The sequence below is a fragment of the Narcine bancroftii genome, chromosome 2, assembly GCF_036971445.1.
Source record: "Narcine bancroftii isolate sNarBan1 chromosome 2, sNarBan1.hap1, whole genome shotgun sequence".
NCBI lineage: Eukaryota > Metazoa > Chordata > Chondrichthyes > Torpediniformes > Narcinidae > Narcine > Narcine bancroftii.
In genome coordinates, this window is record NC_091470.1 from 105,891,137 (window position 1) to 105,917,364 (window position 26,228).

Consider the following 26,228-nt stretch of genomic DNA (forward strand, 5'->3'; position numbering starts at 1 on the left):
ATGGAGAAATATCGGGGTACAAGATCAATGCAAATAAAAGTGAAGTGATGCCAATGAGTAACGCAGACTATACAGAATTTAAAAAAAGAATCACCATTTAAATGGCAAGCACAAGCAATCTGATACCTAGGGATCAGGTTAGATAATAACTTAAGCCACTTGTACAAACTAAATTATCTGCCACTAATAAAGAAATGGCAGGAAGACTTAGAACATTGGAAAGAATTACCGCTAACGTTGATAGGGAGGGTAAACTGCATTAAAATGAATGTGTTCCCAAGGATAAATACTTATTTCAAACATTACCAATTCCTTTAACAGAAAAATTCTTTAAGGAACTAAAAAGAATAATAAGGAAATTCTTATGGAAAGGAAGGAATCCAAGGGTAGTGTTAGATAAATTAGCAGAGAGGTATAATCAAGGTGGTTTACAGTTACCAAATTTTAGAAATTATTATAGAGCCGCATAATTAAGGTATTTATCATCAGATTTTTACCAGACAAAGGAAAAACCAGACTGGACTAAGATAGAACTAGATAAAATAGGGGAAAAGGTACTTTATAAGTGGGATGAAAAGCTGGTGCAATATAAAAAAATCACCAGTACTGCATCATTTACTTAATACATGGAAGAAGATCCACTTAGAAAGGAAAAAAATGAATTATCAAATACCAAAATTACTATTGACGCAAAATCCGCTAATCCCTTTTACAATTGACAACCTTTCCTTTAGAGAATGGGAGAGAAAAGGAATCAAAAGAATACAAAATTGTTTTTTGGGAAATAATTTATTAACATTTGAACAGTTGAAGTACAAATATGGAATAACTCATGGTACAATGTTTGCATATCATCAATTGAAAGCTTATTTAAAGGATAAATTGGGAAACAGCTTGAAATTACCTGAAGGAAGCAGCTTTGAATACGTGATTAAAGACACAATGATAATTAAAAGATTTATAACCAACATGTACTTTAAGCTGCAAGATAAGGAAAATGAAATAAACTATAAACCTCAGCAGAAGTGGGAAAAGGATCTAAACAAAGATAAAAAATGAAGTATGGGAAATGTTATGTTCTGGGACTATGAAGAATACAATAAACACAAGGTTACGCATGATACAGTATAATTGGTTACACAGGGTTTATATTACTCCTCAAAAATTAAAAAAATGGGATTCAACATTATCGGATAGATGTTTTTGCTGTAAGAAGGAAATGGGAACAACATTACATGCAACTTGGGCATGTATGAAAGTAAATACATTTTGGGAAGAATTAAATCAGATACTAAATAAAATTACAAAAAATAACCAGAAATATTTCTTTTAAGTAACATAAGAAGTAGAGAATTAGGCCTCAAATTGGATAAAGTGCAAAAAAAATTCATTATGATTGCCTTAGCGATAGCAAAAAATGTATAATGTCAACTTGGAAAATGGAAGAGAGCATGAGTATACAGCAATGTACATGGAAATGAATAAATGATTTCCATTGGAAAAAATAATATATAATTTAAAAAATAAAGTCACAATGTTTGAACAAATTTGGGAACCATACATGGAACATATCAGAGAGAGCTTTCCTATGACCTCCATCCCCTAAAATGAGAATGAAAATGATAAGACAAAAACAACTAGATTCAGTGTGTAATCAATAGATGATGCATTTTTCTTGTTTATTTTCCTTTGTGTGAAGATATTGTTTTATGGTTTTATTGTATTGTATATATTGAATATTTAGGGGTTTTGGAGGGGGTGGGTAGAGGGGAGGGAGGGAAGGGGAAAAAAGGGGAAAAAAAGGAGAAAAGACCATTGTGTAAATTTAATGAGAAACGTTTGTACATATTTTGGTAGATATGGTTCATAGTGTGAAAAATAAAAAATTATTAAAAGAAAAGGAAACCTTGCTGGTTGGAGCTTTAAAATTTCATGACATTTTACTCTCTCATCATAAGACCTTAAGACATAGGAGAAGAAACAGGTGATTCAGCCCATCAAGTGTGCCCCGCCATTCAATCATGAGGTGATCCATATTCCCACTCAGCCCCCCACCTGGCCTTCTCCCCATAACCCTTTGATGCCCTGGATAATCAAGAACCTATCAATCTCTGCCTTAAATACACCCAATTACCTAGCCTCCACAACTACCTGTGGCAACAAACTCCACAGTTTCTTGATGGACTGGGTACCAAACAGGCAAGCACTCTACAAAAGCAGCACTCCCACCCATCGCACATAGGAAACGATCAACAAAGTGACCCTATTATTAACCCTTTGGACTCCAGCCATTTTTACCATTTCATAATATATACTCTGGACTGGGTCTTATAAACTACAGTACGAACACCAGTATAAACCAGCTGGTGTTTGGGTATTCAACCAGTTCTGGAAAATGGGGACACAGAGTTCAAAGAGTTAAGGAACAAAAATGGAAGGAGTCCAGAACAATGAGCTACTCAAGGAACTCAAATCAGGCAGCATCCATGGATAGAAATGGCCAGTCAATGTTTTGGGACAAGAAGGGGTAATAGGAAGGAAGAAGAAAACTTCTTCACCTCTTCCTAATTAAGTCTTGATAAAGAGTCACAACCTAGAATGTTGACTATTTCTACCTATAGATACTGCCTGACTTGGTGGGTTCTTTCAGCAGCTTTTTGGCCATATGATTAAAGTCCACACAATGGATCCAAGTAATTAGAAACATTCCATCCCCTGTCCCAGGAGAAATGTGAAACAGAGATGGGCCAATCCCATTGAACATTGCAGAATTATGTCCCCAGGCTCGTATACCTGTCCCTTGCCCTTAGCATCTAGTGTACACCATTGAACTTTGGACCAGGTCAGGTAAAAATACTTTGAACTGCAGTGACCCAACAAAGCCCATTGTGAAGCTTGAACATCAGAATGTGATCCTTCCAATGGCCAGTATTAAAAAACATCATTATTGGAGGTGCTGCATTATGTCTGTGTACAGTGGTCCAGAGAAACGCTGCTTTGTTTTGCTCGAAACGTATGATCAAATGAACTCGTGGCTAGTGTGGAAGATTGTTGTGGGGAGAAGTGGCAGATGGAGTTCAATCTGGTTATGAATACGAGGCGAGGAAGGATTAGATTGTTGGGCAGTAGGTCAGGTCAGGACAACACTGTTGGCCGAAGGGCCTGAACTGCTCTGTAATGTTCTATAGAACATAGAACAAATCAGCACAGTACAGACCCTTTGGCCCCCTGATGTTGCGCCAACCCTTCCTAAAAACAAGTACTATATCCTCCCTGTCCCTATTTTTCTTTCATCCATGTGTCTGTCCAAGAGTCTCTTAAATGCCCCCAATGTTTCAGCTTCCACCACCATCCCTGGCAAGGCATTCCAGGCACCTACAACTGTGTAAAAAAAAAAAAGACCCCTGATGCCTCCCTAAACTTTTCTTTCTTAACTTTGTACCTATGTCCTCTGGTGTTTGCTGATCCTGTCCTAGGAAACAGGTGCTGGCTGTCCAGCCTCTCTATGCCTCTAATGTTCTAATCCATAATGCCTGCTCTGATTTTCACCTAACATTCAGTTTATCGATTTTATTTTTACTCTCTCTGTATTGCACCATTGATTTTTGCACCACCATTAAGTGGTAATTCTGCCTCGCCCACAGGAAAAGGAATCTCAGGGTTGTATGTGATGTCATGTATGTACTCTGACAATAAATTTGAATCTGCTTCTCCCTCCACCAAGGCTGGTGGACCTGCTGCATTCTTGCCGATGTCAGATTTCCACCAATTGTCAAGAACTGCAGATGCTGGAATATGGAGCAAAAAAAAACACAATCTTCTGCCTTGTAGTTCTTTCAGCAATTTTTTTAAAATCTTGTTCCAGCTACTGTGGTGTTCAGTAACTCACATTACAGTTTCATTCCTTCCACTGACATCCCCATCAGACAGATCAGCTGCACTTAATCATCCTTCACCACTCCTCGTAACACAGTCTCTCTCGACCTGCATTCACCACAGAGTTCAACAGCATGGAAACATACCCTTCAGCTCTCAACTTGTTCATGCCAACCAAACAAGTCTGCTTTTGGCCCAGATCCCTCTAAACCTTCTCCCATCTATTCACTGCAGACATCCCTTGTGTCTTCTCTACGCCCCTTCTCTATGGCTTTAAATATTTCTTTATTGTCATGCACGTTAATGTACAAAATTTCTTGACTTTGCCTGCCACGCAGGCACACAGAGGCGCCACTCCGGTCCTTAGTGAAAAACATGCAGATACACAACCAGACACGACACACACAAAGACAAACAACACATACGCAGGGCAAATATACAGGTATAAAAATAAATAAATATTGTTTCATAAATACAAGAATCTCGAATGGTCAATGTGAGCTTTTCTTTTGGTTGATCAGCCTTCTCACTGCCCGAGGGAAGAAGCTGTTCCTCAGCCTGGTGGTGCTGGTTCTGATGCTCCTGTACCTTTTCCCCGACAGGAGTAGCTAAAGGATGCTGTGGAAGGGGTCCTCAATGATTTTGCATGCCTTAGTAATCATGTTGACTGGAGGGGGAAGGAGACTCCAGGTGTCCCCACCAATGAATAAGCAAAAGAGGCCTTTCAGAGACACTGAGAGTCTGTGGATTCGCTCCCTGCACTCCTGCAATCTTTGCATCTGCATGGTCCATTCTATCGGTAAACCTGAGGTCCTAGTTGTTAAACCTCCCCTCCCACAATAGGATCAGGAAGTTGCTAACACACTAGTCCCGATACCTGGTTCTCACAAGCTGCAGACTGAAGTGAGGCTTCGGCCTCCGAGCATCTCGCAGGTTCGCTGCTGTGGTCACCTTCCCTGTAGGATCCTTTCCCAGGCTTTCCCCTCGGTGATGAGGGGTGGAATGCTCTCCCACCTTGGGACCTTGCACCTGTCTGCAGATCCCCTGGTGCCTGCAACCCTCTTGGTCCACTACCAAGCATGGGAACTGCCATCTCTACCACAGATCTCCATGGTTCAAAATGAAATTTTAACATTTTATATTTAGATATACAGCATGGTTACAGACCCTCTCAGTCCATGCCGCCCAATTAACTACAACCCCCATACTGCACATTTTGGAGGAAACTGGAGGACCTGGAGGAAACCTACGTAGACACGGGAAGAATGTACAAACTTCTCACAGACAGCACTGGACTTGAACCCAGATGGCTAATGTTGTAATAGCATTGTAACCACTACAACTGTCCCTTTGATGTTATACAAAAAAAACACCAATGACTCTTCCTACGGCCGTTTAAAACTTATATGGGGCTGCTGGCATCAGGACTCCACAGAGGAGCGCCGTGTCTCCACTCCCCCAGTGGCAGTACTGCTGTCACCGTGGCCGCAGCGGCACCGCCACTTGGGACCTGAAACACCGGCTCGTTCCTCGCTCCAGTGATGCGACCCAACGTGTTAAGGCTGCCCTGTGAACCAAGGTGGCCGGGATGAGCAGCTGGAGGGAAACACAAAGTCGGACATCACACAAAACAAAATCTCAGCATCTTAAAGAAATGGAAGGCAAGAAGCCAAAGCTATTTGCTTTTGCCTGAAGCATACCGCAAAAGAAAGTGCTCGATAAGCATTCCTTAAAACAGATTCTAATGATCCAACTGGTTTGGCTGCCACTTCATTCTGCCATCAGCACAAATCTATATTTAGATGTAATTAAGACACCGTTCCTACTGAACATTTACCTACAGTCAAATACTTTGCTCATAGCATCATACTTACATAGAAGCAACAATATTCCACTTCAAAAGCCTTGCCACTTCACTATGTAACAAAACATCGGCATAATAAGACAATTATGAACATTGAGAAAAACAAATAGAATACAGGGACTGAGACGGTTTTGAATTTGCAGCACAAAAAAATATTCAAATGATGCTGTAATGTTTTTATACTCCCTACAAGATTTCCTCAGTTGTTAGGAATGAAAGTGAATTAAACCAACAATGGCACAAGCCCTCTGGAGAAATTAAGGCAAAAAGGAAATCAGGAATGATTGGTGAATGAAAATGGCTTCAAATCTCTCAAATTTCTTAAAATACTTCACACAGAATTAACTTTATTCCAATATTAAAGCTTTACAATTTAATAGACCGTTGTTACACAGGTCTCCGCAGACATCCTTTTGCAAAGTGAAGAACTGCAGCTAAACAGCATTAGTGTTGGTTTAGATGTGATGAGAGTCCTGTTGTAATGGAAATAAAACTCTAAAATCTTTAATATGTAAACAAACCAAAGGAGAAAGGAAATGCCAGCCCCCCCCCCCACCATAACCGGAGTCAGGTTGCTGACTGTACAGCGCTCCCTTGGTTGTGCATTGGAATGATCAGTTTAATATTCAGATGACAGCAAGGCTTGGATCCACAATCCCTCAACAAAGAACAAACAAAAAGAGAAATTTTAATCAGCTTGATTTCATTTACAACTTAGATCGTTCATTCAGGTGCCTGGCCGTTTGGTGTGGGCGATCATGCCTCTCCATCCATCACGGTCTCCAACCCTCCAAATTGTAGTGTTGCCTCCCCTGTTTCTAACCATAATGTTAATCCATCTATCATTTTCATTCTCTGTCTGCCTCTGCTTCTTGATATTACACAAGAGTATTAACTGACAAAGACAAGCAGTGTCCAAGAAAAGGCCTTGGGGGAAATGAAATGAATGATATAATGTTATAGGAAATAGGACTGCTCGCATCGACTGAAATGCGACCCTCAAACAGACGATGATGCATGAGGAGGTGGAAATCATACGAGAGATATGTAAATAAAAACATTTAAAATTATATCTTGATAAGTTTCTGCCAGGGTTATCATAACAAGGAGCTTGCTTTCATGTGAAAGATCAACAGTAGATCATCTAATATTTCAACAATGATGCTGAGTTCCAAACCACAAACAATTTCTGTGAGGTGTACTTCCAGATCAGGAAATCTTAAAGGGAATGAAAGCATTTTTAAAAAAAATTTTTTTAGACCAGAGGTCTCCAAACTTTTTTACACCTTCGACTCCTTCATGGAATACTTGATCCTTCATTGACCCCCAGGTATGGAATCCCGGCGCTTGACATGGGGAAGGGTACAAAGACCACCTTCATTTTTCTTCTGCCCTCTGCCCGTCCTCCCATTTACTCTCAACTTATTCAAAGGCTGAAGTCAAATACAACATGGCAGCCACCAAGGCTCTGTCTCGCGAGAGGTTGGCCGCCACTGCCATAGACACTATTTTCCGTTGATCAGCCCCTGCTTCTCACCGCAAAAGTTCAATCGACCTCATTTTGACCCTTGGATAATCCCATCGACTCCCAGGACCACTTTGGAGACCCCTGATTTCGACATACTACAGGGCCTTTCGGCCCATGAGTCTGTGCTGTCCAATTTACACCTAATTAACCTACAACCAACATTCTGAATGGTGGGAGGAAACCGGAGCCCTCAGAGGAAACCCATGTGGACCCGGGTAGACATACAAACTCCTTACAGACAGTGTGGGATTCGAAACCTGGTCCCAATTGCTGCTGCTGTAAAGGCAACGTGCTAACTGTTACGCGAACCGTGCCATCTATCAGCTTGCTGATTTTGTTGGCCATGGCACATTAACAGTGAAATCATATATTAGGTTTGCATTGTACATGATATAATGAACTTTATAGCATCAATTGCAAATGATTATTCAGCTAAACTTTAGTCATTAAAGCTTACAGACAGTTTTAACACATTACTGCACAGGTGTGTTACTATGTCTTCCCCGCATGCTTTTCAATCTGGCCCTTTCCATTTTCAGTGTCTGTGAATTACAACCCCATATCCAAGACACACAGGATGTTGGTGGAAAAGGCTACGTACATACGAGGACCTGAAGCAGGACGAGGACGATTAACCCTTCAAGCTTGTTTTACCTTTCAGTAATATCAGGACTAATCTAATCCTGGCTCAGCACAATTTCTTTTTGGCTGTTTGACTTGTTCAGCGTTTAACTTGACCTCTAATCTCGACATTTCAACAGCTCTCAGGGGTAGAGAATCCCCAAAATTCCCAACCCGCCAGCAGAAGAGACTCTTCCTCTACCATCCGAAATGTGCAAGCTTTTATTCTGAAACAGACAACCTTTCACACTGACACAGCCAAGCTTATTCTGAAATTATATGTCCTTGTGTACATAACCCTTCTAAGGGAATCATCCTCTCATTTTACCTTGTCCACCCCATTCAGATTCTTATCGGTTTCATTGAGAGCCACCTTCCTTCTTCTGAAAGGTGCTTTTACCTTTTTTGATGCATCATCCATTTTGCAAACAACCTTGTGCACACACTCTGCACTGCCTCCAGTGCAAGTATTAGCATTCCTTAAATACGGAGAGCATAACTACACACATTGCTCCAATTACTTTTGAAAACCTTCCTATAAGTATGACCCATATACTCACCGACCCCATTGCTACTCAGGAAAATGAACACATTGCACCCTGCACCTTAAGGAGGTGTTCTCTATAGGATTATCTGACAGCTCAAACAGGCCTTGGAACTGGAGGAGGAACAATCGAATATCTGGGGTCAACACAAAAGTCTGGAGACACCGTGACTGAAGTAAAAACACAATGCTGGAGAAACTCAGCAGGTCAAAAAAATGCTTTATATAGCAAAGATAAAAATATATATAACCAACGTTTTGGACTTGAGCCCTTTATCAAGGCATGGACAAAATGTGGACAGGTGCATGAACAAAATGGGCAGGCGCCTGCCTACATTTTGTCCATACCCCGATGAAGGGCTCAAGCCTGAAACGTTGGTTACGTAGCTTTATCTTTGCAATTGAATTTCTGGGACCAGGCAACATTTAATCTTTTATCAAATGGAGGGAACCTTGGAGTTCAGATGCACTAGAAGTAGACGTAGGATTAAATTGATCTAGACTGATCATTGAGTTCATAGTCTGTGAACTGACAAAAAGCTTGGCGAATGCAAACATCATGTTTGAGATATTGCAAGTTCCTCCTCACAGGACATGCAGATGTAATAACTGGCAGAATTTTTCAAAAAAGAAATCAACCAGTGACAATTGGAAGTTTTCTTTCTGTTGTATTTTTAATGTTTAAAATTTATCCATACAGCACGGTAACAAGGCCTCCCGGCCCATGAGGCTGTACCATCAAAATACCCCAATTAACCTACAACCCCTATACGTTTTGAAGGGTGGGAGGAAACTTGAGGACCCAAAGGAAACCCACCCAGGCACCAGGAGATCGCGTAAATTCCTTAGGGACAGCACCGGATTCGAACTAGGTCACTGGTGTTGCAATAGAATTGTGTTAATAATTACACTAATCGTTTTAAAGTCTAATTTTGGTTGCCTCAAATACAGAAAATTATCGTGCATCCCTCAGTGAAAATACTTTCCTGAAGTTTTAGCATTATTATTAAACACAGACAAAAACTGCAGTAGTTATTTGTTCCCCTTGTTTTTATCTCTCTCTTTCTGGCAAGCACAGATCTTGCATTGTAAAATACAAAATAAATTTGTGGTAATAAAGCTTTTGGTGATTTCCTCCGGCTTGGTTTCACATAATGTTTAAAAATCCAAAAGATTTTTGTCAGAAACTGCAAATAAAAGCAGTCAATTATTTTGCTTCCAGGTTACTGACTCATATTGTAGCAATGCCACCTTTCTGAATAAAAATGTCTAAGTGAAATAACTACCCACGGAAAAAAGTTTGAAAATATTAATGAGTGCAGACTTAACTGCTTTCCCAGCAAAGCATGACTATGGTGTTCCATTGGAGTACAATGTTGGTAAATGTGAGGTTATCCACTTTGGAAGGAAACATGGAAGATCGCATTATTATTTAATGGTAAGCAATTGCAGCAAGCTTCCATGCAGAAGGACTCGGGAGTGCTTGTGCATGAATCGCAGAAGGTTGGTTTTCACGTGCAGCTGGCTATCAAGAAGTCTAATGGAATGTTGGCCATTGCTAGAAGGATGAAATTTAGAAGCAGGGAGGTTATGCTGCAACTCTATAAGGTACTGGTGAGACAGCCTCTGGAGTACTACATGCAGTTCTGGTCTCCATAATTGAGAAAGGATATATGGCTTTGGAAGTTCACCAGGTTGAATCCAGAGATGAGGGGGTTAGCCTATGAGGAGAGATTGAATTGTCTGGGACTTTACTCATTGGAATTTACAATGAGAGGGATCTCATAGAAACATATAAAATGATGAAAGGCAGAGGTAGTTAGAGGTAGGTAAGTTGTTTACTTTGGTAGGGGAGACTAGAACAAGGGGTCATAGACTCAAGATTCAGGGTATAGATTTTCCCAGAGGGTGGTGAATCTATGGAATTCACTGACCATTGAAGCAGTGGAGGCGACCTCAGAAAATATATTTAAGACAAGGTTGGATAGATTTTACATAATACGGGAATTTAAGAGATATGGTGAAAAGGCAGGTGATCTGATGAGATTATCATCAGATCAGCCGTGATCTCCATTGAATGGCAGCGCAGGCTCGACAAGCTGAATGGCTGATTCCTGCTCCTACTTATGATAAGATTTATCAATCAAAAAGGGGTGGCAGAGTGATGCAGTTAGTAAACCCACTGTCTCTCAGTGTCAGAGATCCAGTCAATCTCAACCTTTGCATGCTGTCTGGGTGGAGTTTGCACATTCTTCCTGGGATTTTGTGCCCCCCCCCCAATTGTCTCGGCTGCTCCTGTTCCCTCCCACATCCTGAAGATGTAAATTATTTGACTACTGTAGTGTGTCCTCATATAGAAATGAAAGGTAGAATCTTGAGGGGGGGGGGGGGGTGGAATTGATGAGAATGTGGGGAGAATTTAAAAAAAACAAGTAGGATTCAGGGAGTGGAAATGAGAAGTTGACTGGATTCGATGGGTCACAGGGCCTGTTTCTGTGCCATATCACTCTGATTCCTCATGCGAATGATAAAATGATAAGGAAGCAGGGATATTTCTGAAAATCATTAACAATATCGTTGGGTGTTCCATGATTACTTACCGTCTCATGACTCTGTGGTTTTCCTTGCATTTTTTGATGATAATCAAAGGTCAATCTATCCAGCACTGCGTGTTCCTCCTCATCCACTGTAGCCATTGACCGCTCTTTGTTTATCTTGTCAATGTCAATGGTTTCCTCGCCTTCTAGGATTGCATTCCACCAGTACTCTCCATTTTTGCTCAGGTTAATCTGTTTAGCAGAATGACAAAATATTAGTTCCTTTGCAAAACTACACATTTAAAATGTCACTGAGAATAATCAATGTGTGACCAGAACAAGCACGATGATCTACTCTATTAACACATAGATCAGCATTTGATATCATTTAGCACTGGACGTAGAATAGTACAGACCTTTCAGTCCAAGATGTTGTTCCCACCTATATACACCTTAAAAAAAATCCCTTCATACCTCATTTTTATTTCATCTGTGTTCCTGTCTAAAAGCACTCAAATGCCTCTTCTGTTCCAGACTCCACTACCACCACCCTTGGCATCCACAATTCTTAATGTCTCCCCTTAACCTTCCTCCCTTCACTTTGTACAGATGTCCTCTGGTGTTTGCTACTGCCACCCTGAGAAAAAGGTCCTGGTCTTATCTAAGCCTCTCATAATCTATTTTCTTGAAGAGGTTACATTAATAAAATATCATTTTATCTCTTAAAAATTCCATCTGCAAATTAATATGCAAAGAGAGAAAGACAAATCAATCAAATGATCAGTCTTTTACTCCAATGAATACATCACCTATGTCAAACAAAGACACTAATTCAAAATCAATGGATTTATATGTGATTATGAATTGCATATAATAGACCTTGTAAGAATAATATAGCAAGTCGAGCAGGGGGGTTAAGAATGCAGCCCTGTGGCTCTCCTGAATACCACCTGAATTAAGCAACTGCGCTTTGGTTTAACCTCCAATTCAAAAGGGCAGCCCTTTAACAGAGCAGTATTGACGCCTTTGTCTGGAATGTGAGCTCCAGTTTCTGGAATTAGATTTGATCACAAAACCTTTCTGACGCAAGATTCCAAGCAATGGATTTATAAATGACCAGGCTCCTTTTGTACTCCAATTAATGACTAAACATCTTCTTGAAGCTGGAATTGTCTGGGAAACTATTTTTCAGCGTCAATCTCTGCCCATTTCTTGTCAGCCTACAAATAAAATCATTCTACATTTCTGACTGAGACTGATAATGTTTATGTGCACCTTTGAGTTTTTCCATGACCAATATTAATGTTATATATCTCCAAAAAATTTGGGTATTTTGAAAGCGGAAACAATTTAAAAAAAAACCACCTACAAAGTTTCGATATCAGTTATAAATGCACAAAAATTGAAAAGAATTTGGAGCAACCTATTTCTTCTCTAGTTGATGAGGCAAATAAGAGAGACTGGGATAAAAGTAAAACATGAAAGTCAGTGGTTAAAGTAAAAAAAACACAATGCTGGAAAAACTCACCAGGTCATATAGCAAAGATAAAGATTTGAGTTTGAGCACTTCACCAAGGTATCAGGATTGGGATAAAAGTTGGAAATCTCTACATTGTTATTGGGTCTGCACAATATTACTCTGAAGACTGCCTGCTTATTTCGATTATATTCAGTGTGCCGTGTGGTGCAACCCATCTAAGTTATCTATTATCTATTAGGTATTAGCTGATATCCCTCTCAATATTTTATATCTTATGTGCCTTTCTAAATACCCTCCTCTACCACCACCTCTGGCTGCTCCATATAAATAACCACCACCCTGTGTGTGGAAAAAGTTGCCCCTCAGGTATGTTTTGAATCTTTCCCCTCACCTTATAGTTTTAGACTCAGGAAAAAATATGACCATATCTAACCCCCTCATGATTTTCTATACTTTTAACAAGGAGCCCCCTTAACTTTCCTCACTTTGGGAAGAAAAGTCCCAGTCTCTCTTAATAACTCAAGCCCACCAGTCCCAGTAACACTCTTGGAAATCCTTTCGGCACCCCTTCCAGTTTAATGACACCCTTACTTCAGCTGAGCACCAAAACTGCAATATGTTCTCATCAACGTCTTATTGATAAATTTAATTTTTTTTGTTTACAACACTGGAGAAGCCAATTCTGGTCAATGCTGCCCAATTACACCCAATTAACCTACATCTCTGCACGTTTTGGAGGGTAGGAGGAAACCGAAGCACCCTGAAGAAAACCACGTTATGGAGACAAGTACAACTTCCTTACAGACAACGCCCGATTCTAACCCAATTCACTGCCGTAGTCATCCCAATGAGGAGAAGCAGAGGAGATGGCATTTTAGGGAAAGTGACTATGGCAGCGGACCAGCCAAGGGCTCAGGGACCCATACAGGCTGCGGGTGGCTTACGGTCAGGTATCAAGACCAGGATTCATGAAGATACTGATGGCAAGAAAGGGCTTTTGTAAGGCCTTGGGTGCTGATGGCTTCCTGATAGCGTTGGAGGTTTGGATCTGGAGCTCGGGTCTGTGTGGCTGCAGGAGCACTGATAACAAATTCGCATTCACTCTGAAGGGTCTCTCTTTTGTTACGCTTGTGATATCAATGTTAACTTTGTCTGCCTTTCGGCAGGCAGAAGGCAATTTCACATACTATTACAGGTTCTGTACTATCACATGACAATAAAGGAACCTTGAATAAAGAAATCTTGAATCATGTGGTGCTAATTCTTATGCTAACCGTGCTGCCCGACGTTATACTGATGTGAGAGTGAACAGTTCCTTTGGTCGTTCAGTGTTCTCACTGCCCGTGGGACGAATCTGTTCCTCAGCCTGGCGGTGACTCTGACACTCCTGTATCTCTTCCCCTGGTGAGAGGAGCTGGAAGATGCTGTGTGAAGGGTGGAAGGGGTCCTCAATGATTTTGCACGCCCTCTCTTCAGATAACGATCCCGGAAGACATGTCAACTGGTGGGGGGGGGGGGGGGCATTTCTGGTCCTGTAGATTGACCTTTGATCCATTTCTCTTCTCTGCAGCAACTGTAACCCACTTATGATGCAGATGGCCAGGATGCACTTGATAGAGCTCCTGTAGAAGGTTGGCATGATGGCAGCCGGTAGCCTTGCCCGCTTCAGTCTTCTCAGGAAGTGCAGTCGCTGTTGTGCCTTCCTGACAAGTGAGGAGATGTGGAGTGTCCACGATAGGTCACCAGTTAAGTGAACTCCAAGGGACTTGCTGTTCTTCACCACTTCTCTCTAGTATCTAAGGAGGGAAAAAAAAACCAGGCAGCTGCTAAATAAAATGGTGGATGGGCAGGGGTGGGGAGAAGGAGGAGGGAGAAAGGATGATCTTCCGCAACTGCAGATTTTCTTCTTTAATTCAACCTCGACAGTGGTTTTTGTATTGCAATGGCCGGTTATTGTAAACAAGAGAAATAAACTGTACACCCCAGGCTATTTTGCTACTCATACAAATGCCAGTAGCTGACCCCTAAGATGAGCTGCACCATAATTATAAAAATGCCATCCCAATGCAAACCTAATTCTAGAGTTACAGGAGGAATTTGTCATTAGTTTGATTTGATAAATGGAATTAGTGCTCCAAATTTCTTTTTCACATTTTCAGGATGGTGGCTTCTATTGTGGAGCTTTTTCTTTGTATCCTGACTGCTTCAGAGCAGCAATCTACAGAGCTATTCGCAGGAAGGGGAGAAATCAAATGACGCTATCCTGAGGCAGCGAAAAACGATAGGGATGGTGGCCAAGGGTGTCAAACAAGATGAAGACGTGTTTTGAAAAGACTGATGTTTGTACATTAAAAAAAACCATGACCACAAGGAGAGGTTGATCCACATTTTGACAATCTCTGGTTAACAGATAAATGTTAATCGATGAAATAACGATTTAAAAGTCTCCTGCGTGCACTTTGACATCAATGCCTTAGGGAATGAGAGGAGTGACTTGAGCAGATTAGTTGAACATCAATGGGATGGGACTGGTTGCTGCAGCCATTCATAACCTTCAGTCTGTTTCATCCAGTGAAGCTGGCTTCAAAACTCAGGGTCTCATCAACATAAAATAAGACAGGAAAAGGAAAAAAAAATGTAATTACTGATCATTCTCTCCAAATTTAAAAGCGCCAATGCCATTTCGACAAACTGATGAAACTGATTGTGTGTCTGCCAGACATGTCTAGATATCACTAAATATCAGCAAGTGGGAAATCTGTTATGCTTGAGGTTTTGTGGCTTTTGTTAAAAGATAAATATATTTTCCATGCAGGTGGCTTATACAACCTACTGCTATCTGCACTAATGGTATCCTATGGAAAGTTACACATCTAATGTCTTTACTAGACACAGCATATGGTGAAGCGTTAATCTATAAACACAAGCAATTTTTAAATAATGTAAAAAAAAATGCAAGTTTGGCATATGCCAGCAAAAATGCAGGGAACAAAGTAAATCATAAAGGTGACATCCTGTAACAAAGCTATATTCAAATCCAGGTCCCTGTGGACCTGTGGTACAAATTCCCAGCTGCTAAGCACGCAAGGGGCTGCCAATAGTTGCCGAGACCTAGAATCAGATAAAAAAAACTATCAAACCTCATACTGCATCTGTGGCAACAGTCCTGGCTGACTCCATCTCGATTCAGTACCTCAAGAACTTCCTGCATTTAGAATACATTCTGTTTGAAACTCCAGTGATATTTTATTTTTGAAATTCAAAGTAAATTGGCCTGTTGTTTTTTTTTATTGTTAGTCAATCAATACAGTGGAGCAATAAGATTTGGATGTGACTTCAAGAGAGGTAGACAAGATTATGAGAGGCATAGACAGTCAGCATCTTTTTTTCCAGGGAGTGAGTAGCAAACACATGTGCACAAAGTGAAGGGAGGAAAGTTTAGGGGAGACAGCAGAGGTAAAGCTTTTTTTTTAACAGAGTTGTGGGTGCCTGGAATGCATTGCCAGAGGCAGTAGTGAAAATTGGAACAATAAGGACATTTAAGAGACTCTTAGATAGGCTCATGGATGAAAGAAAAATTGAGGGTTATGAGGTAGGAAGGGTTTAGTTTTTTTTTGGGAAGGTATATACGGGTTAGCATAACATCATAGGCCGAATGGCCTGTACTGTGCTGCAATGTTCTATGGAGCAGCAGCGCAGGAGGCAAATCCATGGACACTCGGTGTCCCTGAAGGGACCTCTCTTTCTCCATGAGATAGGGGCGCCAGGCTAGTAGAGCCTGCAAAAGCTAAGCAAATTACACAGTGCAAGCAAAAGTCAATAAATTACATATATTACGTAAAAGACAGTAAAGGAATCTTGAATCTACATTAGCAGTTGCAGCGATGTCTCTCATTGAAACACCCTCCCCAGTGTGAGGACTCTTCACCTGCAAGGGTAAAATGCAGAATTCTGTTGACACTGGTGGTTAAGTGAAAAAACACAACTGCTGGAGAAACTCAGCAGGTCAAAGAGTAACTTTTACACATGTACATATGGTTATTGTAGCCTACAGCTGCTACCTTGGATGAGATCACCTGGTCTGTTTACCTCAGTATCGCCATGACTTTTTCCCAGATTCTGCACCATAAATGAAATTGCATAACATGAATTTACTGATAAAGGAAACTTTCTCCTACCACACAAAAGGATGTTGTCCAGGAAAATCAGAATGAGAAGGACAACAACTTGAACTCATTATGGATGTTTCCTTGAGCCCAGACCATTGTAACTCAAACATTCACCCACTGTTGTCACTACAGGTACACAATCCTTTATCCGGAACCCTTGGGGGACAGTGTGTTCTGAATTTCGGATTTTCCTGGATTTCGGAAAGCCCACCCAAATTGTGCTGCCGTATTCACACCTACCCACTTGCATTCGCGCTTCCATCTCACCCCCCCACCTCGCCCGCCCCACTCGCGCTGCCGGTCTGCCCCTCTCGCCCGCCCAACTTGCACTGCCTGTCTCTCCCCCACGCCCACCTGACTTGCGCTGCCGGTCTCTCCCCCTCGCCCAACTCGCGCTGCCGGTCTCTCGCCTGCCCAACTCATACTGCCGGTCTCTTGCCCACCCGACTCGCACTGCCATCTCTCTCTCCCCAATTGCCGGATTTTGGAGCTTTCCATGGCACAAGGCACAATAAAGCTTATTTCAAATAATATAAATTCTATGTTGAAATAGTTTGGAACATTCTTACACAATTTTGAGAAACCAGGAATGGCTTGCACACATCTGAACATGAGTCTAGATTCAGGTTTTAAATAACAAAATGTGGGCTCATCTGGGTTCTCCTTAAACATTCCCCCCATGAGAAATCATCCATTACATATATACATCAATAGTCACAGAACCTGCTGAGTCAGCAGATTCAAAGGAATAAGGCAGAGAGGGAGCTGCCAAGGAGATGTGTGCATGTGTAGTGTTAAAGTACAATCTAATGCTATCAAAGCCTCTGTGCCTGTTACTCAGTGATCAGAAGGCTCAAAACATTTTAAAAAAAACAGTGAGAAGTAGATTTCAGAAGCAGAAAAGCTGGAAAATAACTACAAACACAACAGATGCAGAGTTGGGCAGAAATATGGCAGATGGAGTTCAATTCAGTTAAGTGTGAAGTAATGCATTTTGGAAGGTCGAATTTGAAGCTGGTAGAATTGAGACATTGAAAAGACTCTGGAACACGTTGCTACATGAAAAATTGAGGGTTAAGGGCGTGAGGTATGGTAGGTTGAAATTGTTGAAGAAGTTTATATAACTCGGCACAACACCATGGTGCAAAGGGTTGTAATGTTCTCTGCACTATGATTAGAAATACAAAGATCAATTAACAATATTAATATTGGTTTTGCAGATGTTGTGGTGAAAATTGACTAGAAAATAAATTCCAGCATAATCAAATATGGTGGCTTGAGTTTTCAGGTACAAAGCTTCTTGCCCCATTTCACACATGCAAAACATATCCGATGGAGCACAATTTAGTGAACAGAATGTGCAAAATGAATTATTAGCCCTCGCCATACGAAGGCAGACAATTTCCCGTCTATCCTGGAGGCGCACAGTAAACCCAAGTTTAGCTAACTTATCAGAGACCAGAAGCCGCACTCTGGGAGAGTCAAGAAGTATGCGTATGAAGCATATCCATTAAGAAAAGCCCATCGTGGCTGTAACCTGAAAACCGATAATTACTTTCAGGTAATGGGCAGAAACTCGCCCTCTGTGGCATTCCACTTCAGTGAACTTCAATGTTATTGAATTTCAGAAGCAGAAATCTATACACACTCATTACTATATTGGGCTACTCATGTGTACAATGAAATTCTAGTTCACAAACAGCTCATCCACAAAGTCCCAAATAAGAGGCCAATCTTCACTTTTAGACTTTCCCTCGTGTTAAGACGTAGAGTTGTACCACATAAAGGGTTCTTCATCCCACCAGTCCTCACCATGTTCCCCAGTCACCTCCACACCTGGCACATCACTGTCATTTCTGCCAGATGTAATGCGATCCCACCACCAGCCACATTTCCAACCGCCCCCCCCCGCCACCCCACCCTTTATGATTCCATGATCTACTTAGTCTTTCCCACCCAACTTTTTCTGACACTTTCCCCACACTTACTTCAGCAAAACTTCAGAAGGTGCAACACTTGTTCCAACACCTCCTCCCTCACAACCTTCCAGTGATGTAAACAGCCCTTCCAGATGACACATGCACCTCCTCTGCCCCTGGTGTAATGTACTCAATGCTCCTGATATGACCTCTACATTAGTGAGTCCAAATGCACAGGCCAAGAAAGGTGGTGAGGGAGGAGGCGTGGGTGCAAATGGAGCATTATCTGTGGTCACAGGTGTAGGTGCCTAGGGGTGGTTGGTGGGAAGGGATGAGTGAATGAGGGACTCGTGGAGAGAGCAGTCCTTGTGGAAGGCAGAGAGGGGAATGTGTGGTGGGATCACGTAGTAGGTGGCAGAAATGACAAAGGATGTGGAGATTGGTGGGATGGTAGGTGAGGACTGGGGGAAGCCTGTCTTGTTCACGAGGGGATGAAGGGAGCCAGGGCACATGTGCAGGTAATGAGGATATGTGAGTGAGGGCTAAGTTGAGAGTGGTAGAAGGAAAGCCACATATTTTGAAGGAGAATACCCCAAATGATCTGGCATGAAAGACCCCATCCTGGGAGCCGATGCGATGGAGACAGAGGAATTGAGAGAATAGAATCCTTAAAGGGGATAGAGTGTGAAGAGGCTGTTACCAACTCAATTCTGCCTGCCCAAGTTAAGAAATTGACCAGAGTCAGCCCACACTGCCACTCCCATCTCGCCAATGAGTGGCTGCTGGAAACTGAGCCATTGATGAAATCAGGCAAATAAATACACCTGGAAATTGGAGGAACACCTCAAATTCCACTTGGGCACCCTACAGTCAGATGGCATTAACATCGACTCTCCAGCTTGTTAGTTCCCTCTCCCACCCATCTCTCTCCTCCCCTATCCCTCCTTTCCTCCAGCTATGCATTTACAGAGTCACCCCCTCACCCAATCAATTCTCAACTTTATCTCCTGTCCTCCTATTCATGTCCAATGGTCATCTTTTGTTTGTTGGACTGTGCTCCTCTCCCAGCCTTTTCACTCAGGCACCCACCTGCTTTTTTGCACATATCCTGAAGCAGTGCTCAGGCCCAAAATATTAATTATATATCTTCATCTACTATGGGTGTTACATGACCTGCTGAATTCCTACATCAATTTTTTTGGGTGTTTACTACAATCTACACCTGTAGTCTTGGCGTTTCACATTTAAATACGTGATTCAGTTGCGCTTTTCTTCCGTAACCTTAAGGGTCTTCTGAGGCCCGATGATCTGGCTTTGATATGAATGTAGCCCAGGTAAGATTTACTGAGGTAATAAACCAGTTTCGACATTAGCTGGACGGGAGAACCCATAGAGTGGTGCTCTCAGACTGGAGGCCTGCGACTAGTGGTGTGCCTCAGGGATCGATGCTGAGACTGTTGTTGTTTGTCATCATCAATGATCTGGATGATAATGTGGTAAAATTAGATTAGCAAATTTCCAGATGACACTAAAGCCGCTTTCAAGTGGCCAGATACCTCAACATAAAGCCACCTAAAATACCGGAATGCAGCTGTGTGGAGGCCACCTGAAAGCGGAGAACCCTGACCAGAGGAGTACTTACCCAACCCTCCTCGGGTAGGCATATTCTCCACTTCCAAGTGCTCCCCCAAGGCACCTGAAAGCGGGTGGGACAACAACCAGAATCGATAGGAGCCGGCGTTTGCTCCGCGGCGCCTCTCCCTACTGCGGACCTATCAGGTACCAGAACAGTGCCTTCAGCGCTGCCACCTGAACGTTGCTTCACACACACACCTGCAGCCGGCTCCAGAGCCACATTCTCCCAGCTATTCCACCTGAAAGTGGCTTAAGATTGGAGGTGTGGACAGTGAAGAAAGTTTTCAAGGCTCACAGATGTATCTGGATCAGCTGGAAAAATGAGCTGACAAATGGCAGATGGAATTTAATGTAGGTAAGTGTGAGGCGTTGCATTTTGGAAGGACAAACCAACAAAAGACGAACACAGTAAATGATAGGGCACCGAGGAGTGGAGTAGAACAGAGGGACCTGGGAATACAGATACATAATTCCCTGAATATTGCATCATAGGTAGATATGATTGTAAAGAGAGCTTTAGACATATTGGCATCCATACATCAAAGTACTGAATATCGAAGTTGGGATGTTATGTTAAAGTTGTATAAGACATTGGTAAGGCCAAGTTTGGAGTGTTGTGTGCAGTTACGGTCACATAATTACAGGAAAGACATCAACAAGATAGAAAGACTGCAGGTTTTCTAGGATGTTGTCTGGATCTTAGGAACTGAGTTACAAGGAAAGGTGAAACAGATTAGGACTTTTTTCCCTGAGCATAGAAGAACAGGGGGGGGGGGGGGGGGGGGAAAGATTGATAGAGGTATTTAAAATTATGAAGGGTTTAAACAGATCAAATGTAAGTAGGCTTTTTCCACTGAGGATAGGTGAGATACAAACCAGAGGACTTGGTTTAAGGGTGAAAGGGGAAAAGTTTAGGGGGAATTTCTTCACACAGAGTGAGTGGTGGGAATGTGGAATAAACTGCCAGCTAAAGTGTAGAATGTGGCCTTAATTTTAATATTATAGAAAAATTTGGACAGGTACATAGATGGGAGAGGTATGGAGGGCCATGGACTAGGTGCAGGTCAGTAGGACGAGGCAGAGAAATGGACTGACACAGAATGGCTGAAGGGCCTGTTTCGGTGCTGAAATGTTCAGTGATCCAAAGGAGAATGAATTTTCATTACAGTGAGACCCCCCCCCCCCCCCCAAAATTCAAACCAACGCCGGTCATGATTTCAGTTGTATTTTAAGTTTGTGCAGATCACTTTCCACTGTTGATTTCATCACGGATTTATGGGGAAGCCAGGGACAAAGAAAGGGACACCAGACAAGTCAATACTGTTGCAGAGGCAGCTTGCATGGAAAATAAACTACAATCTTGGACCAAGCTGGGTCAAATGGCATACTCTGGTGTGGGGGGGGGGAATCGTCTCCGTCATTTGCAAAGACTTACCAAAATGCAGCGGCCTGGCTCTAAGCTCCACATCGAGTTTTCAGTGTTGATTTTGTGTGTTAGTTTTCCGTCCACAACGACTCGCTCGCTCCCTCCTTCAAACATAGCCACGCGCAACCTGTTGCTCTGTATGTCGACAGACACCTGCGTAGAAGTAAAGTGAAATGAGGATCAGCCTTTCTCCCAATCTCCTTGCGACTATCGAGTAGTTGAGAGCAGGAGCAACATCATTTTGAGGTCAATTCACAAATATGAGTGGAGGAGCTCATATTGTGCCGACCGACTGAGTATCTCCAGCACGTTTGTTTATTGCACTCAACCTCAGCATCTGCAGTCTTTCTTGAGGTCACCGTTCATCTGGTACTTGATCCTCCTCACCGACAATCAACGTGGGAACACCTCAGGGATGCGTGCCTAGCCCTCTGCTCTACTCGCTCTACACCCGTGACTATGTGGCTTGGCACCGTTCAAATGCCGTCTACAAATTTGCCGATGATGCCACAGTCGTCAGCAGAATCACTGTCAACACAGTTTGCTTACATTTGATGCCTATTTACAGTTCTTTTATCTGTTTCCATCTTTACGCTGTGTAGTTAATTTTTTGCACTGCCAATTGGTGGCAATTCTGCCATGCCTAGAGGAAAAAGGAATCTCAAGGTTGTAGGTGATGCCATGTATGTACTCGGACAATAAATCTGAAATCTGAGAATGACAGACGGCAATAAGGAAGCATGAAGGAAGGAGATGCCTCAGCTTGTTGAGTGGTGTCACCACAACTTGAACTCAATGTTAGCAAAACCAAGAAGATTATTGTGGAGTTTTGGAAAGGGAAATCAGGAGATCACGAACCAATCCTCATGAAGGGGAAGCAGTGGAAAGAGTTAAGAGTTTCAGGTTCCTGGGTTTCAAAATCTCTGAGGATCTGTCCTGGGGTCTACACCAGTACATGAGGAGTTGTGGAGAGTCACCAAAGTCTCTTGCAAATTTGTACGGTGGAGAGCATTTTGACTGGTTGCATCTCTGTCTGGTATGGAGGTGCCAATGCACAGGACAGGAAAAAAAATTCCAGAGCTGTAACTCCAGAGCCTGCGACATCACGGGCATCAGGCTCCAGACCATCAAGGACACCTACAAGAGGAGATGTCTTTAGAAAGCAGCCTCCATCTTTAAGGACCCTAGGCCATGCCCTCTTCATTCTGCTACCATTGGGAAGGAGGCACAGAAGCCTGAGGATGAACAGTCAGTGGCACAAGGACAGCTTCTTCCCCTCCACCATCGGATTTCTGAATGGACCATGAACACAGACACCACTTCACTTTCTTTTATTTTTGAAATAATTTATTGATTTTTAAATGTAATTTGATAGCAATATTTGCACTGTAATGTAACGTGTTAATGACAATAAATTCTGATTAGGAGAAGACCCTGTTCAGTCTCACACCTAAAATCCACCTGAATTATGGGAAATTGATGCATCAACCAAACACCGGCATCTCCAATGCTACTGTGACCTATGACATCAGTCTAGATCAGACATTCTCAGCCTTTCTTTTGGCGATGGCCTCCTTTGGACTCTGCACAAACTTAGTTGGTTTCTTTAATACTTCTCTGCAACTAACCTCATAAAAACCACAAGTCCCTTAAATGTGATGTGGCCCCTGGCAGGGGGGTGAGGAGGGAGGGTGGGGGGGGGGAATACAGAGAGGTGCAGCTGAATGGCTGGTCATATTACCAAGTAAAATTTTGGTATGGCACCGGAAATTATAATTTCGATGCCAGTGTGCCAGCAGCTGAAACACCACTGCCAAAATTTTAACATAACCTCCTAAACTTAACAAGTTCTACTAAAAATGTCCCATCACCTTTGTTGGCCACACAAGCAAAAATACTAGTAGTGTAATGGATTTGCAAAGTCCATTGCAAATGGACTTGTTTTTTGTTAACCGTCTCCTCCAACCCAACAAATTTCAGTATTAATTTTAAAATATAAACATTTCTTTGTAACATTATTTGAGAAACACCGTATGTGAATGAGCCTTCTGCTTCTTGGACTAGAATATTGGTGGACAGTTTGCATCTGGTCAAACTCCACACTGATCCAGATAACCTTGCAATGCCATGAAATCACAAATGTGCAAACTTAAATGTTTAATTTTTTTTTAATTGCTTAAATTTAGATATACACCACTGTAACAGGCCCTTTCAGCCCACAAGCCCATGCTGCCCAATTACACACCCGACTGACTACCCTCCCAGTACATTTTGAAGGGTGGAAGGAAATTAGAGCCCCTGGGGGAAACCTATACAGACATGGGGAGAATGTACAAACTCCTCACAGACAGAGCTGGATTCGAACCATGGCACTATAACAGCATTGTGCTAACCCGCCTCGCTAACCTTCCCATTCACATGAAAAGGTCTTTGGAAGGGGACAATTACAAGCCAATCCTGACAAACTGGTTTGCCAAAACCTGTATTGCGTTCAGCAGATACAGATGAACCAAGGCTTCCGTGAAGTAATAAGTGGAACCTGGTGGTGCATGAACAGGAACCCTGAAAAAGCTTTCCTCCTTCTTCGTCCTTGGATGCAGAGCTTACCAGTACTGAATTTTAAACTTGTCCAAAAAAAAATTCTCTGTCAGTGTATCTGAAAGTTAAACTTTTCTTCAGTCTGCTGGGGATTAGTTGTTACCTGTCTTCCTTTAACGATCTGCTTGGAAACTGGCACCTTCACTTCCAGGTCTGAATAATCCTGGGACCAAGAGTAGTTATCTCTCACAGCCCCATTATAGCTGTCAGAATTTTCTTCACATTTCCTGTAAACAAACCAGTAGATAAATCAATTCAACACATCCCTAAGTCCATCAAGATATTAGATTTCAAATTTATTCTCCGAGAACGACACATCACATACAATCCTTTTCCTGCTGGCGAGGCAAAATTATCACTTATCGGTTAAAAAAAACTGTACACAAGGCAAACAAATAAAGCAATGTTAACAAACTGATTGTGCAATACAGAAAGGATTTTAAAAAAACAATAGCGTGCAAAAGAAAGTCCTTAAGTGAGTCCCAACTGAGCATATTGTTGAGGAGTCCAATGGCAGCAGCTGTTCCTGAACCTGGTGGTGGACAAAACCAGCTTTACAAGGCCCATATAATCCAGACATTAAAGTGTAATCTCTTTTCACATCTCTGAAAATCTATCCTGGGTCTTTCATGTTGATGCAACAATGAAGAAACTTGCCTGTCATTCGGATTTTGAGGAGATTTGGCATGTCACCAAAGATTCTCGCAAATTTCTACAAATGTACCATGGACATATACAACGTATAGGACAGAAAAAGACTACGGAGTTGTGAACATGGCCAGTGCCATCATGGGCATTAGTCTTCACCTGATCAAGGACAACTCCAAGAGGCAGTGCTTCAAGAAAGCAGCCTCTATCCTCAAGGACCCCCACCTCCCAGGCCATGCCTTCTTCTCACTGCTATCATTGGGGAGGTGGTACAGGAGCCTGAAGCTGAGCACCCAACGGAACAAAAAAAAAGCCTCTTCCCCTTGTCATTAGATTTCTGAATGGACAATGAGCCACAGACACTACCTCACTTCTCTTTGTTTGCACTAATTATTTTTTTAAAAATGTAATTCATACCAAGTTTTGCGCTTGTAACGCTGCCGCAAATCAACAAGTTCACGACAATAAATTCTCATTCTGGAAACTCTGTGCAAATATTTTTTCTTTCTTTGGCTTGGCTTCGCGGACGAAGATTTATGGAGGGGGTAAAAAGTCCATGTCAGCTGCAGGCTCGTTTGTGGCTGACAAGTCCGATGCGGGACAGGCAGACACGATTGCAGCGGTTGCAAGGGAAAATTGGTTGGTTGGGGTTGGGTGTTGGGTTTTTCCTCCTTTGCCTTTTGTCAGTGAGGTGGGCTCTGCGGTCTTCTTCAAAGGAGGTTGCTGCCCGCCAAACTGTGAGGCGCCAAGATGCACGGTTTGAGGCGTTATCAGCCCACTGGCGGTGGTCAATGTGGCAGGCACCAAGAGATTTCTTTAGGCAGTCCTTGTACCTTTTCTTTGGTGCACCTCTGTCACGGTGGCCAGTGGAGAGCTCGCCATATAACACGATCTTGGGAAGGCGATGGTCATTCTGGAGACGTGACCCATCCAGCGCAGCTGGATCTTCATAAGCGTGGACTCGATTTACACCTTATTTTAATATACAAAGTGTGATTCTTAAAATGGTGTCAATCTGCAGCTGCTTTTGTGCTCAGCGCATAGCAAATGAGAATTATATTGGTGTTGTCCAAAATAGGTCATTGCAAAAGCCAGCAAATAAAGGAAGCACACATTCATTCCCACAGGACTAAAGGGGAATACTAATTTACTGCAAAATCCAATTAATGCTAAAAGCAAGAGCACACAGACAATCGTTCTCCATAATCATTAGGACTTTGATGCTGTCTTTCTGAAGAGATGCAATTTGCCTGTTGAGGCAATGTGTCTCATTTAGTGGGGCTGTGTTGGTTGTGGTGAAAACAGGACAATGGTCGCTCAGATGATGCTTATTTAATCTGGCAGATATAATGTTCAGTTGGCATTGTAAATGGGACTGGATCT

The 26,228-nt window shown here is 42.3% G+C and overlaps 1 protein-coding gene across 1 annotated transcript in view; it reads right to left on the bottom strand.

The window, feature by feature from the left end:
- nudcd3 (NudC domain containing 3) overlaps positions 1 to 26,228 on the bottom strand; it is a 45,354-nt gene that overhangs the window by 6,307 nt on the left and 12,819 nt on the right. The window contains exons 3-5 of the mRNA XM_069917893.1: positions 24,301 to 24,424; positions 21,609 to 21,752; positions 11,034 to 11,222 (exon numbers count right to left, since the gene is read on the bottom strand). Coding sequence (XP_069773994.1) covers positions 11,034 to 11,222; positions 21,609 to 21,752; positions 24,301 to 24,424 — 457 coding nt within the window. The remainder of the gene's footprint in view (positions 1 to 11,033; positions 11,223 to 21,608; positions 21,753 to 24,300; positions 24,425 to 26,228) is intronic.